Raw genomic sequence first — 13,692 nt, 5'->3', positions numbered from 1 at the left:
GTAAATAAAATCTTAAAAATAATAAAAAATATTTAAAATTCCGTACACTATTTTTTTTATAATTTTTTTTTGTTGTTTGTGTATATTTCTGAAATAATTCCTTTAAAAAATGTGTATAAATTAAAACCCCATAAAATATGTAATTTTTATAAGTGGGCCAAATTGGGTGGAATATGAAATTGGGCCTTGTAAAATTGGGCTAGGCAACCGGGTCAGTGTACAGCACAACTCCACACGCCATCGCTGTCTCATTCTCCCTTCTGCTACGCCTTATGCCCCTCTTTTCATCTCTCTCCTCTCTCTCTCTCTCTCTCTATAACACCGACGACGTAGCCCTAATTTTCTCCGACTTCTCTCTAAATTTCTCCAACAACACGAGACCTCAACTGACTCCACCTACAACTTCGTACCATGTCCCTCCGTCATCTTCTTCGCCTAAAGGTACTTTTTCTAGTCTCTCAATTATGATTCTACTTTTCATTGTTAAATTGTCTAAATTATTGGGATTATGACATTAAATGAGTTCCTTAATTGATCAAGGATTACGGGTAAATGATTATTACCACCTGCTCCCGATTGGATGATTTTGCTGGTTCAATTTCGTTTTTTTATTATTAATTATTAAATTGTCTTTGCATCACTGTAATTGGGTTAATATTTGATGAATCATCTGCTGTCATCAGATATTTAATGGAGTAAATGATTGATCTTTTGATAATTTTAGAAAGTTAATTAATGGCTGCTGCTGCTTTTTCTGTTTTATGGTTTTTTTTTTCATTGATATTGCAAAATGAAAAAAAAAATGACACTTTGTCACTGTATATATGATGTAACGTCAAAATGAATGATTGTTGCTGTTATTTCTTTGACATGTTCACTTGAACAAAGTAAGACTTTGCTTAGTTTGTAAGACCTAAGTTAGTTTTTCACTAAAGTCTAAAACTTGAAGAAATTCCACAGATAGGAAAATCCAACATCAATTTATTGAGAGTGAGGTTATAGGGACTCTAGCTACTCCAAGTTTTCCCTATGGTCAACTTTCTTTCATCGGCATTTTCCGTCTTTGAAGCACATAGTGAGTCATCGTCGGCCTGTGATAAGAAATCGATTCGTTCAAGATACCTTAAGTGGACAGCAGCTGTGAGGAAGGCTGTGACAATTGGCCCAATGAGAAGATTTCACGAGCGTATACTTGGATCCGCTAGAACTGGCATATCTAACTCAACAAGTGACATATGGCTTCTTGGTGTATGTTATAGAATCTCCCCAGATGATTCCTTAGTAGATTTTCCCACTAATGGTGGCTTAGCAGATTTCGAACATGATTTTTCGTCAAGAATTTTAATGACATATCGGAAAGGTTTGTAGTTAGTTATGTGTCTTTGACTTTGAGTTGTTTGCATTTTGTAGTTTGCTGACCTAAAAACTGTGTTCCCCAAATCCAGGTTTCAGTGCTCTTGGAGATTTGAAATACACTAGCGATGTAAACTGGGGTTGCATGCTTCGGAGTAGCCAGATGCTAGTGGCTCAGGTATGATTTCCTCGCCCTTATAACCTTTAAGCTTGAATGGCGCATCAACCCTATTCTAATTACTGCTTTACTTGTCCACAGGCTTTGGTTTTTCATAGATTGGGACGATCTTGGAGAAGACAATTACAAAAGGTAAGATGGGCTTGTGGAAACGTGATATTTTTTTTTTATTATTATTAAATTTTGACATAAAATTGTTGTTCTAGTCTTCTAGGGATCCACATTTACCATATGATGCAAATCATTTCAGATTATCTCTTATTTTATCTTTTTAATTATTTTCATTGGATAAGTTCTTTTCTCGATGCCTTTGTTGTTGTTGCTGCTGATGTAAATGAGTTCGATAGTTTATTGTTTCCTTATTGGGCAAGGGAGTAGAGCTTTATTCTGTAATTTATCCTCAATTCTGACAACCCTGGTTACAATGATGCCCGTATATTATAATTATGGTCGTTTGTTTTTTTGTGTATTTGTAGCCCTTGGACCAAGACTACATCGACATATTGCATCTATTTGGTGATTCGGAAGCATCACCTTTTTCCATCCACAATCTTCTTCTAGCTGGAAAGGCTTACAATCTTACTGCAGGCTCATGGATGGGCCCATATGCTATGTGTCGCTCATGGGAAACTTTAGCGAAATGCAAGAGAGAGGCCAATGACTTTGAGAACCAACCACTTCCTATGGTTGTTTATGTTGTTTCTGGAGATGAAGACGGCGAACGTGGTGGAGCCCCAGTTGTATGTGTTGAAGACGCCCATAGACATTGCTCTGAGTTTTCCAGAGGTCAAGCTGGTTGGACACCTATTCTTTTATTGGTCCCTTTGGTTCTCGGGCTCGAAACAATTAATCCCAGGTTTTTTACTGTTTGAAATTTATGTAGATGCTCTACTAGTTATTCAGTTTTGTTTTAGTTATACAGTTTTTCTTTCCTTGCTTCCTAGATTAAATATCCAAATTTATTGTTGGAATTTGAATTTGTCATTCCCTTTATTGGAAATTTCAATTGCTTGAGTTATCACTCTGCAAATTGATTTAGAATTTGTTAGTTAAACATATGAAATTCCGATAGTCTGGATTCTTTCTTTTTAAATTTCTAGATTATTGAACTTATATGTGCTACCTTCCTCTCTCTATATAATTGTGCCAGAGCTAAGAGGTTCAAGTTGCAGCTCATCTTTGAAATTTCATAAATTCTTTGCCAACATAGGCCAAAATTTATCTGATATAAGTTTACCTTCGTATTAATTTACCATTGAAGCATTGAGAGAGGTAGTCTCATTGTAAAGTTTTGCCTGGATATTTGAGATGGTAATCTCTAAATTTATTTTTTAGGTACATTCCAGCTTTACGGTCTACATTCACATTTCCCCAAAGTCTTGGTATAATGGGTGGTAGACCGGGTGCGTCAACTTACATTGTAGGTGTTCAAGATGATAAAGCATTTTACCTTGATCCTCATGAAGTTCAGCCGGTATAGCCCTTTTATTGTTCTAAAATTAGCCACTAAACTGTGGACATAACGAGTTAATATGTTCTATCATCTTGCAATAGTCTACTTAGCTTTCCCATCATACCTTAATTGCTAATGTTTGAATGCTCATTTGTTCAGGTAATTGATATTGGTAGGAATAGTGTAGAGGCTGATACTTCATCGTACCACAGCAGGCGAGTCTTGCTCTTCCATTCTCGATTCAATTTTTCTTTATCTTTCTATCATATTCATAATTTCATACTCATTCATGTCTTCCATGCCGTGCATTATTTTTAATCTTATATTGTTTATGCAGTGTCGTAAGACATATGGCCCTCGATTCCATTGATCCATCATTAGCAATTGGATTTTATTGCCGTGATAAAGGTAAGTCTTTTCTCTTAGTTAAGGTTTAGTGCTTTATAAACTTTCAACTTCAAGACTAATACTTTGTTCTTGTATCCATTCATGGTTTTCAGATGATTTTGATGACTTTTGTCTCCGAGGTAAAAAGTTGGCAGAAGAATCTAAAGGTGCACCATTGTTCACCGTGACACAAAATCTGCCAAAGCCCGTGAGCCACAGTAATGTATTGGGAGATAGTAGCGAGGTTAGCGATTCATTCGAAGCACTGCCTAGTAACAACGAAGATGATTGTTCACATGAAGACGATTGGCAACTGCTTTGAAAGTAATCTCAGTAGCTTTAACCGCTCCTCTTTTAGTAATTTGGTGGCTACCATCGAATTGCGAACCTTGTACATTGTTGGTTTAGCTGATATGATTGGCCCTCCCAAGTGAGCTCTACCGGAACAGCCAGCACGAGCTCATTTTCAGGGTGAGATTTAAAAGTTGGCATTTGTAAAGTAATTGAATTGACTTATTGTGATGTTTATTCTTTGTTCATGTTCATAAAATTGGTCCAAAAAAAGAAAAAAAAAACAAGTGCAGTTGTATGATAATTTAAGTTTTTTTACTCTGTAGAGGATGATAAGGTATGTTTGGATAAAATATTCTTGTGGCTAAACTATTTATTTATTCTGTAATAAAAACTCTTCAAGGAATTTGGAGAGCTAACTTTCAGCAAAATTGATTTTTGGGTTCATTTTAAAGCTTTTTTTTTTTTTTTTCCATTTTGGTGATATTAAACTAATTTTTGGTTAAAGCTGTTAATCTATTTTGTGGTGTAATATGCATATTTAATTATGTTAACGCGATTTTTCATTAATTACTAATTGAGTCTTATTTGACAATTAAATAATATTGAAAGATGACTGTAAATAATACACAATGAAGTTTGTAAATAATACACAATAAAGTTTTATGTAGTTTTGAAATTAAATTTTTATAGTCAATGAGTATCTTATTTCTGTGTTTTTTGTTTATAAAGAGGACAAGTATTACACAAGTATTGATTGTAAAGATCTTTGTATTCTCTTCTAATTTCCTTTCATTTGTTCAGTGGTTTCTGCTACTATTTATAAAGATTCAAGAATGATAGTTATTACATTTGTTCTTATCTTGATTACTATTCAAGAAACGTAGACAATTTCCACATTTATTCAACTGCTACTATGTATAATTGCCAAATAACCTCTTATTTGGCCTTATCCTATAGACGATTATTTTACCGAGATACCAACTTGTAAGGTGCTGCTCGTAAATAAATTTTTATGCATATTCGCCTCCATTTATCTCGCAGTATACTTGTTCTTTGTAATAACTCGTCTTCTTTTTACATATCTTCGTACTTCTTATTAGGATGCATATATCATGTATCGCCTTGCGTTGTACAGTGGTGAGAGGACACATGCAAGACACATGTTTAGACATTCTTCTCGCATTGATCATTCATTCATGATGAAATTTTAGATAATTTTTATATAAACTTTTAAGTAAGCTCTTCAAATTGTATCATTTATGATCCTTAGTTCGAATTCTTTTATGCTGTCTTGTTCGACCAACAAAGTCTTTTGTCTTGTTGATTATGCGTTCGCTCGAGACAGTTGGAGGAAAGCTTCTGGTGTTGCTTGTGCAAGTGTGGAAGGCTCCTTTGCTGGTTGGTTCGAAAATGCTTTTAAGCACAAGAAAAGTGACAAAAAAGAAGCAGCAGTGATGCTCTGTTGGAGCATTTGGAGATGCTGTAATGATCTCATCTTTCAAAAAGCTATACCTGTGGTTGATAAAGTGATCTCATTTGCAAAACTCACTTTAGATCAATGAATATCTGCTCAATACTTTTCTTGTCGTTTTTCTCCTAACAATCATGATGTTTGTGAGAAAGATGAGCAGTGGGCTAAACTAAGTTTTAACATGATTGAAATTAATGTAGATAGCGCTTTGTTTAATCAATCTAATTGCTATGCATGACTTCGATTTTGTTGTTAGAGATCATGAGGGTTCTTTAATTAAGGCTTTCCATTCCTCCAAATTAGGAGTTGTTAGTTTAGAGATTGCTGAGGTAGTTAGAATCAAAGAAGCTCAAAGTTGGATGAAAGCTCATGGATAGTCTAATGTTATGGTGGAAACTGATTGTGTTAACGTGGTGCATGCTATAAAGAGTAAAGTCCGTATGTTTTCTCCATACAGCGTTTTAATTCATGAGTCTAAACTTTTGTTATCATATTTGTTTAATGTCCCAGTTCATTTTGTTAAGCGATCTCCGAATAAAGTAGCCCACTTTTTAGTTAGGGACTATTATTCAAAAGTTGATTGTGTGATTAATAAAGAGTCTGTTCCTACTAATTTATTATCCTTACTTTTGAAGGACTTTTAATTAATGAAAGTTGCTATTTTTTGTTAAAAAAAATAGTGAATATTAAAGTCTATCATTAATACTTAATAGTAAAACTGTAATTAAAAATGTTATATTAACGTACCACTATGAAAAAAATTATTTTTGGTGACAACGTTTTAGTCACAACATATATTTTATTTGCGACTAAATGTGATTTTTAGTCACAAGAAAAAGTTACTTGTAACTAAAATACTATGTTTAAATATAAGTTGTGTCATTAATTTAGTTTTAGTCACAATAAATTGTGATTTTTGTAACTAATACTTTTTTTTTTTTGCTGGAGAAACCTTCTCATTAAACAAAACCAGAGAGTCACAAAACAGAGAAAAACCAAACCAGAAAAAAGAAACAAACACAAAACAAAGTTTACATGGCCACAAGAGGGGCCAAGTCCTCAGCAGAAAAAAAACCAGAAAATGCATTAGAGAGAGACCACCGCGCGAGATTGTGAGCCACCTGCACAGTAGCTCGAGGATGCCACACCAGCTCCACCTCCGAGAGATCATCTAGCATCTGCACCAGCTCCCAAAACAAACCAGCAAGCCGCCAATCGGGTGTTCTGCGAGCATGGATGCCGTGCACCAGCAGCTGGCAATCCGAAACTAAAACAGCCTGCTTCCAATCCCTACCTTTGCACCAGTTCACTGCATAAATTACAGCCCGCATCTCAGCCTCCAATGCATGATCAGAAGCGTAATTGGTCACAACAATCCCAGCAGCAGCGCGCAAATCCTTGAAAGCTGCATCAACCAGCAGCACCAACTTTCTAGAGTAAATCTCTGTCAAACTCTACTGCAATGAACCAGTAACACTCGGAATATCCCAAGCAATTCGCAGATTAGCAGACGTATGGTTCACCTTAGCTAAGACTCCCTGCCAAGAAGGATTAACATTTTCATGGAAGGCACAGTTTCGGGCAGACCACAACACATCAAACAAACAAATCCCGAACCTAGTAAATTCCCCAGAAACATTATCATCAGCTCCTTGGAGGAAGCCGGGGGAAAGAAGCCATTCAACCATGTTTCTAGGCGAGTCAAACCATAGAATCTCACTTCGAAGAGCCCACCTGCTCGCGAACCACACAGCTTTTGCGAGAGGGCATTTAAAGAACAAATGGTGGGCCGAATCCTCATCCTTCCCACAAAGAATACATCTAACTTCATTCCCAAAGATTCTTTGGAGACGACTTCCAAAAGGGATTATGTCTCGGCAAAGTTTCCAAAGGAACATTCTCAACCGCTCCGTGATTTTGAGTTTCCAAATCCGATGCCAAAGCTGGTCAGTCTCACCCCAACGGCCCTTGATTATAGACTTATACGTCGCTTTCGGAGAGAATAACCCATTTGTGGCATCTTTCCACACTAGATGGTCTTCCTGCGATGTATGCAGCCGCCCTATCAAGGACAAAGAGCTAGCCACACTGGGGACAAACCACCTATGAGTCAATCGGTCTAACCATTCCCCATTCTCATTAAGTAGAGTAGACACCTTAATGGAATTCTGAACACAAAGTGGATTGAAGGCAGCCCTAGACATGTCCCAGTCTAACCACGGTATCCAAGGAGAATTCCACAAGTCAACCTTGCTTCCGTCCGCTATAAGCCAGCAAGATTCATTCCTGATCAGATCTCTCGTGGCCATAATACCCTTAGCACCAAAGGATGCATTACTAGGCATCTTAGAATTCCAAAAGGTTAGGTCCCTATTTCCCCAGTACTTGGCTTTAAAGACCTTACACCAAAGAGAATCCTCCCCCATAGCAAGTTTCCAACCAAGTTTTGCGACCAAAGCAAGATTAATATCAGCAAACTTCTTAAAATTTAACCCACCCTTATCCAAAGGTAAGCATAAGGAATTCCAATCACAGAGCGCCAGGAAACGATCTTTGTTATCACTACCCATCCACCAGAACTTTCGAACCGCCTGATCCATCTCATGGCACAGGGATTTAGGGAAAAGGAAAGTTGCCATAGCATACGCCGGAGTACTCTGGGCCACGGCTCGGATCAGAGTAGACCTCCCCGCTTGAGAGAGAAGTTTACACCGCCATCCCTCAATCTTAGAACAGATCTTTTCCTTGATAAACTTCAAATCTTTAACCTTACTATTCGACCAGATAATCGGGTTCCCAAGGAATCTATCCTCCTTGCACAACTTCCGAAAGCCCAAGTACTGAACCAACTCAGCCTGAGTAGAATCACCCACATTTCTCGAAAAAACGTACGCCGATTTCTGGACATTCAAGCATTGACCCGACCAAGAGCCGTAAACCTGGATGCTATCCATAACTGCCCCTACTTCACCCATATCAGCTTTGCAAAATATAAAGAGATCGTCAGCATACATGAGATGAGATATGGCCGGGCTCTGAGGACTAACCTTGACCCCCGAAACAAGACCAGCCTCTTCTTTCTTCAAGAGCAACCTAGAAAGGATTTCATTGCACAGAATGAACAGGTATGGCGAGATAGGATCACCTTGGCGAAGCCCTCTACCGGGGCGAAACTGTTTCAACGGGCCGCCATTAAGTAAGATCGAATAGGACACAGAGTTTATACATTTCATAACCATCTGGATAAATCTCGTCTCAAAACCGAAGGCTTCCATGGTCTTCTTTAAAAAGCTCCATTCAATCCTATCGTAGGCCTTTGACATGTCCAGCTTTAAACCCACAAACCCCGACCTTCCCTTCAATTTGTTAAAAGAATCCAGGATTTCATGGGCCATGATGCTGTTCTCAGCGATCCATCTACCCGGGACAAAAGCCGATTGAAAAGGCGAAATGATCTCTTGAAGGAGAGGACGCAACCGATTCGCCAAAATCTTAGAGATAATTTTATACGTGAAGTTGCACAGACTAATAGGACGAAACTCATCAAAGCAGTTAGCTCCTCCCTTTTTGGGGATCAAAACAATGAAAGTTTGGTTAATCTCCTTAACAAACTCCCCTGTTTCAAAGAATTGGACCACCGTATCCACCACATCTCCTCCCACCGTCTCCCAATGATCTTTGAAGAATTTCCCAGGCATTCCGTCAGGCCCCGGAGCCTTAAGAGGGGGCATGGACCAAACCACCTTCCGAATCTCCTCCACCGTGGGAACCCGAATAAGTAGCTGATTAGCATCCTCCGAAATGGACCGAGAGACCAAGTCGTGAAGCAAGGGTTCCTCAGGGGACACCGAAGACAGAATAGACATGAAATTTGACCGAAAATGCTCACCAACCGCTTGTCTACCTTCAATCCACTCCGTATCATTCACCCGAACAACATTAATGAAATTCCTCTTGCGTTTGATCACGGTAGCAGCATGGAAGAACTTAGAGTTCCTATCCCCATCGCGATACCAAAGTTCCCTGGATTTCTGTTTCCAGATCTCCGCATACCGGGTTTCCACTTCATCTAGTTCAAGTAAGATGTCCGCTTCCAATTTCAGATTGTCTTTCGAAGGCATCCTTCGTTGCACTTCCACCAAGAAGTTGTTGAGGGTCTTAATTTTCTCCTTGCACATTCCAAAATGAGTTTTATTCCACTTAGCCAAACAGCGTCGGGTATTATCCAAGCGGGTAACCAGTTGTAAGCTCTTGGCACCCCTCACATCTATAGCCCACGCCCTCTGAATAACCTCTTTGCAACCCTCATCTCTAGACCAAGCATCCAGGTACCTGAACGGGGTGTGAAACCTCTCACGATCAAAAAGGAGATCCACAACCAAAGGAGCATGATCCGAGTCCTTAATAGCAAGAGCACGCACACCGGCCTTCGGATAGGACATCATCCACTCCGGATCACATAACGCTCTATCAAGTCTCTCTTTAATTAAGTCCTGGAAGCACCTCCCGTTAGTCCAAGTGAAATGATTCCCTACGCAACCCAGATCCACTCCACCCGTGGAATCAAGTAAATCATTAAGATCGCTTGCATCACTCTCCTCCACCTCTCGGCCCCCAACCTTATCATGTTGGCCCAAGATAGTATTAAGATCCCCCATCAAGAGCCAAGGGTGATTCAAGGCCAAAACCTCCAAGGTTCTTTCTTCCCAAAACTCTCTCCTCGCAGCTCTAGAAGGCGGGCCATAGACAAAAAGACAATGCCAAGCAGGACCGTTGAGGACATTAGAAAAGACCACTTTAGTAACATCCACCGAATCCGCCATCACCTGAACATCCAACCCAGCTTTCCAACAAAGGCAAGTCCCACCAGCTGACCCAACAGCCTCAACAACTGAGGCACCTCCAAAGCCCAAATTTCGCCACACCCCATTCATCCTTGAGCCACTTAATTTAGTTTCCATCAAGAATAAAACATCCGGATCTTCCCTTGTAACCAAAGCTCGAAGAGCTTTCTTAGCCGACGGACTCCCAAGTCCTCGGCAATTCCACGAAAGGATCTTCATGGGGCTTTGGGGGGCATGAATCGGCCCGCCTCCTCGGCCATAGAAAAATCCTGGATCACAACCCCAGATTCAACAGCTAGTTTTCCCTCTCTGTGAGTAACACTAGCGTCAGACTCAGTGACTCTAGCATCGGATTCCAAAGACTCAAAACCCCTCTCACCCTGACCTATTTGAACGGCCGGAACCAACTCAGGATCTTTTATGAGATCTCTCACATCATCTCCATCCTTAATCCCTTCAAAAGAGCCCTCCACCGATCTCAAAGAGTTCAAGAACATCCGAGCTTTCTTGGCTTGTTCCTCACTATCCTCTAGATTGTTCGATTCACCAAGTACATTAACTCCACTAGTCTCAGCAAACACATCTTTGACTCGAGTTTTCTCAACAAAAATAAGGCAACTATTCCCTCGACTTTCATCCGTGAATTTAGACCCAAAATCCTGATCCGAATCAACTTTCTTACGTTTAGATCCAGCCATATTCCCGGGCTCCTGAGTATTTTTCCCAAAGATAGGATTCTTGGGGATCCCGCGAGGTCCCACAACTCTAGGCTTTTTAAGCTTCTTAATCTTTCCGGAATGCTCCTTGCCCTTCTCCCCATCCTCCCGGTTAGCTCCAAACTTAATCGGCCCCAATTTCTCTTGGAACAACTTTGCAACATGTACCACATGCTGGGAGGGGAATTTAGAAGTGTCCACATAATCGTTATAAGCAACATTGAAGGAGTTATCAGCTCGTTGTGAGACCACCCCTTCCATCCCATCTCTTTCCACTCTAGTATGGCCGCCACTACTAACAGCCGCCGTAACCGGGATAACATGATCCTGGCCATCCTTAAGAGGCATCTCTTCAAGGACCGGGTCAAAATTCTCCAGCCTATTGCGATCATTCAAACTTTCCACTTCCAACAACGCAAAGCCATTCTCCAGTCTTGACCCATCCCGCAACCATGAACCAAACAATGGGATATTTCTCCCATCCTGGACAGTAACCATACGCTTCTTACCAGAACAATCAGTTTCCACATGCCCAATAACTCCACATTTAAAGCAAAAAATAGGCAATTTCTCATATTTAAAAAAACTCCAAACCTTTTTTTGACCATATTCAGGGAGAGAGACACCTGCCAGGAGAGGGACTGCCAGGTTCAACCGCACTTGGAACCTCAAATAGTCGTTAAGGATCACACCATTTTTCCTAACCTTGTTCGCCTGAAGAAGCTTGCCCATCCGACTTGCCATCTGTTGTATACAGGACTCCGTCAAGAACGGGAGGGGAACGCCCCGTGCCTTGACCCAAATATCCATACTTGAAAGGTCTGCTGATTCCCATTTACCATCCTCCGGAAGAGCAGCCACCAGCAAGAATCCGCTACAGAGATTCCACGGGCCATTGTCTAGCACATACTTAACTTCCTTTGAAGAGCCCAACCGAAAAATGAAGGTCCTGGGTTTCACCGTTTGAAACCTCCAGCCAGGGTGGAGTTTCCACAGACCCGAAAGGGCCTTTCGCAGAGTTCCGTTCGAGACCGTCTTCTTCGAGAAGAACCTTCCCACCACCGAATGTGCTATCGTTTCCTTGGCCAGCTCAGTATCTGGGGTGACATCAATGGAGAAGTCGTCCAAACAAAAGTTTTCAGTTTCATGGATGATTTCGTCGACAAGGGGAAGAATATTCATGGCTGCCATTATCAGCTTTCCTGAAAAAGGACCCACGACAAACCCAGAAACGCAGACAAAACCAGACAGAGATGGAACAATAAATTTTTCCTTGAATAGGCAAAGGTGACCGCAACAAAAATCCACACTAACCTTCGACTGATTCAAAAAGGAAAGGGTATCAAACCCTAAGACACATGGGCTCGTGTCTGTAGGTAGTGGCCCACTACCCATGGCCAATGGTGGCCGGACGTACCGTGCGTCCTCCGTCACTCTTCGCACGGCCCAAACGGGCCCAGAACAGGGGTCTTCGCTTTACACAGTACGGCAACGGAACAGTACGGAGAGCATTTTCAAATTTCTTCTAAAGGCCTGTAACTAATACTTTTAACCACAGATTTTTTTAGTCACATTATAGGCATGCTAATTTATAATTAGTCACAATTTTTTTACTTTCGGTCACAAATTTTGTTGTGACTAAAAGTAAGATTTTTTTGTAATATATGCTAAATTTAGTTTAATGTGCTAAATTTGACACAAGATTTAACACGGAATTTGAGAGCTAATTTTTTGAAAAGTACTTAATTATAGTACTACGTCGCTATTTTGACACTCTATTAGTGATGTTCTATTAATTCACATATATTTTTTATTTAATTTTTCTCAATAGTGACACATGGGTACATTTTTTAATGTTAACCTTTTGAAATCTAATGAATGATATAACTGTTTTTAAATAAAAAGGGTTCTTTGTTGGATGGAAGAAAATAAAATTGAACAAAATAAAAATGAAACTTTGAGTTTTTCCTCCAAATTTTTTATTTCTTTGTAACTGTGTATGTGGTAAAACTAATGCAACTAATTTCATCTAAAAAAAATCCCACTACAACACACCACTTTTCTTTTTTTGATTAATTTTTTTAAGTATTGCTATGAGATACCAATAGTAATGTGATAAAATATTACCCTATAATTATTAGTGATTTTTTTATAATATTTATTAAAATAAAATAAGTGTAACTCAATATTAAATAGTATTAATAATAATATTACACCTCATAAAGTACTAGACACCGTAAATATCTTTTAACATTTTTTTTTTATTTTTTAAAAAAAATTTAACTTTTATGCAGATTGTATGTTAATGTATTGCTAAATAAAAAATTTTCTCATGTATACATGAGAATATGGTTGACTATTTTCTCGTGTAATGTATATTTATTTTTATACTCTTATTATTATGGAGAAGGGACGTTTTAATAGATATACAAGTCAAGTTTGACTATTTTTTTTAAAAAAAATAATAATGCATTGACTATTTATTTCAATAATATTAAAAACTCATTTTAAAAAAATGATATAAAAATTACGAATAATATATTTTTTTTTTGAGAACAAAATTACGAACAACATTCAGCCTTTATATTATTTTTAAAAGAAAGGCTAATTAAATTTTGAAATTATAATATCTAATTTTATCATTTTAGTTTTATTATTTCCATTTAATAAATTAATTTTCTTAACTGAATCGGAAAAATCTTTTAAAAGAATAATAATAAAAAACTATGAAACAGTCAAAAAAAAAAGTCAATCTCACCTTAAAAGGAAACCTTTCTTTCATTTTTTTCTTTTTTATATATATATACATCTAAATTATACTATCAATTTTAATTAAAAATTCAGTCCAAAAATTAAAAGATAATTAAGTAATTAAAACTAAACTAAATAAATTCTATTCCAAATAAAACTAGGACGAGACTATATTCCTTCCTAGTCTCCTATAAATAATCAAAACAAGGAGAAAGGAGCCTTCTCATCATCATTCTCTTGTTCTC

At 38.4% G+C, this 13,692-nt stretch overlaps 1 protein-coding gene across 2 annotated transcripts; it reads left to right on the top strand.

Annotated features, from left to right (window-relative positions):
- Positions 1-210: 210 nt before the first annotated feature.
- Positions 211-4,109, top strand: LOC115722747 (cysteine protease ATG4). Of its 2 annotated transcripts, none has more exons than XM_030652044.2 (9): positions 211-441; positions 961-1,360; positions 1,446-1,531; positions 1,613-1,663; positions 2,008-2,387; positions 2,867-3,005; positions 3,144-3,199; positions 3,322-3,392; positions 3,485-4,109. In XM_030652044.2, exons 2-9 carry the CDS (start codon positions 1,030-1,032, stop codon positions 3,691-3,693), a joined length of 1,323 nt encoding a protein of 440 aa, XP_030507904.2. In that variant the 5' UTR covers positions 211-441; positions 961-1,029; the 3' UTR covers positions 3,694-4,109. The 2 variants fall into 2 exon arrangements, with proteins under 2 accessions (XP_030507904.2, XP_030507905.2); XM_030652045.2 differs by having other exon boundaries at positions 265-441; positions 950-1,360.
- Positions 4,110-13,692: the final 9,583 nt, after the last annotated feature.

This window comes from Cannabis sativa, chromosome 9 (assembly GCF_029168945.1).
Source record: "Cannabis sativa cultivar Pink pepper isolate KNU-18-1 chromosome 9, ASM2916894v1, whole genome shotgun sequence".
In the NCBI taxonomy this organism is placed as follows: Eukaryota; Viridiplantae; Streptophyta; class Magnoliopsida; order Rosales; family Cannabaceae; genus Cannabis; species Cannabis sativa.
Note: the sequence above shows the minus strand (reverse complement) of the source record. Positions and strands in the feature narration are given on the sequence as shown.

Excerpts from the sequence above, each read along its gene's own strand:
- LOC115722747 (XM_030652044.2), top strand. The coding sequence starts at position 1,030 with ATGGTCAACTTTCTTTCATCGGCATTTTCCGTCTTTGAAGCACATAGT. Across the intron at positions 1,664-2,007 it reads GGAGAAGACAATTACAAAAG|CCCTTGGACCAAGACTACAT; the intron begins GTAAGATGGGCT and ends GTGTATTTGTAG. Across the intron at positions 3,393-3,484 it reads ATTTTATTGCCGTGATAAAG|ATGATTTTGATGACTTTTGT; the intron begins GTAAGTCTTTTC and ends CATGGTTTTCAG.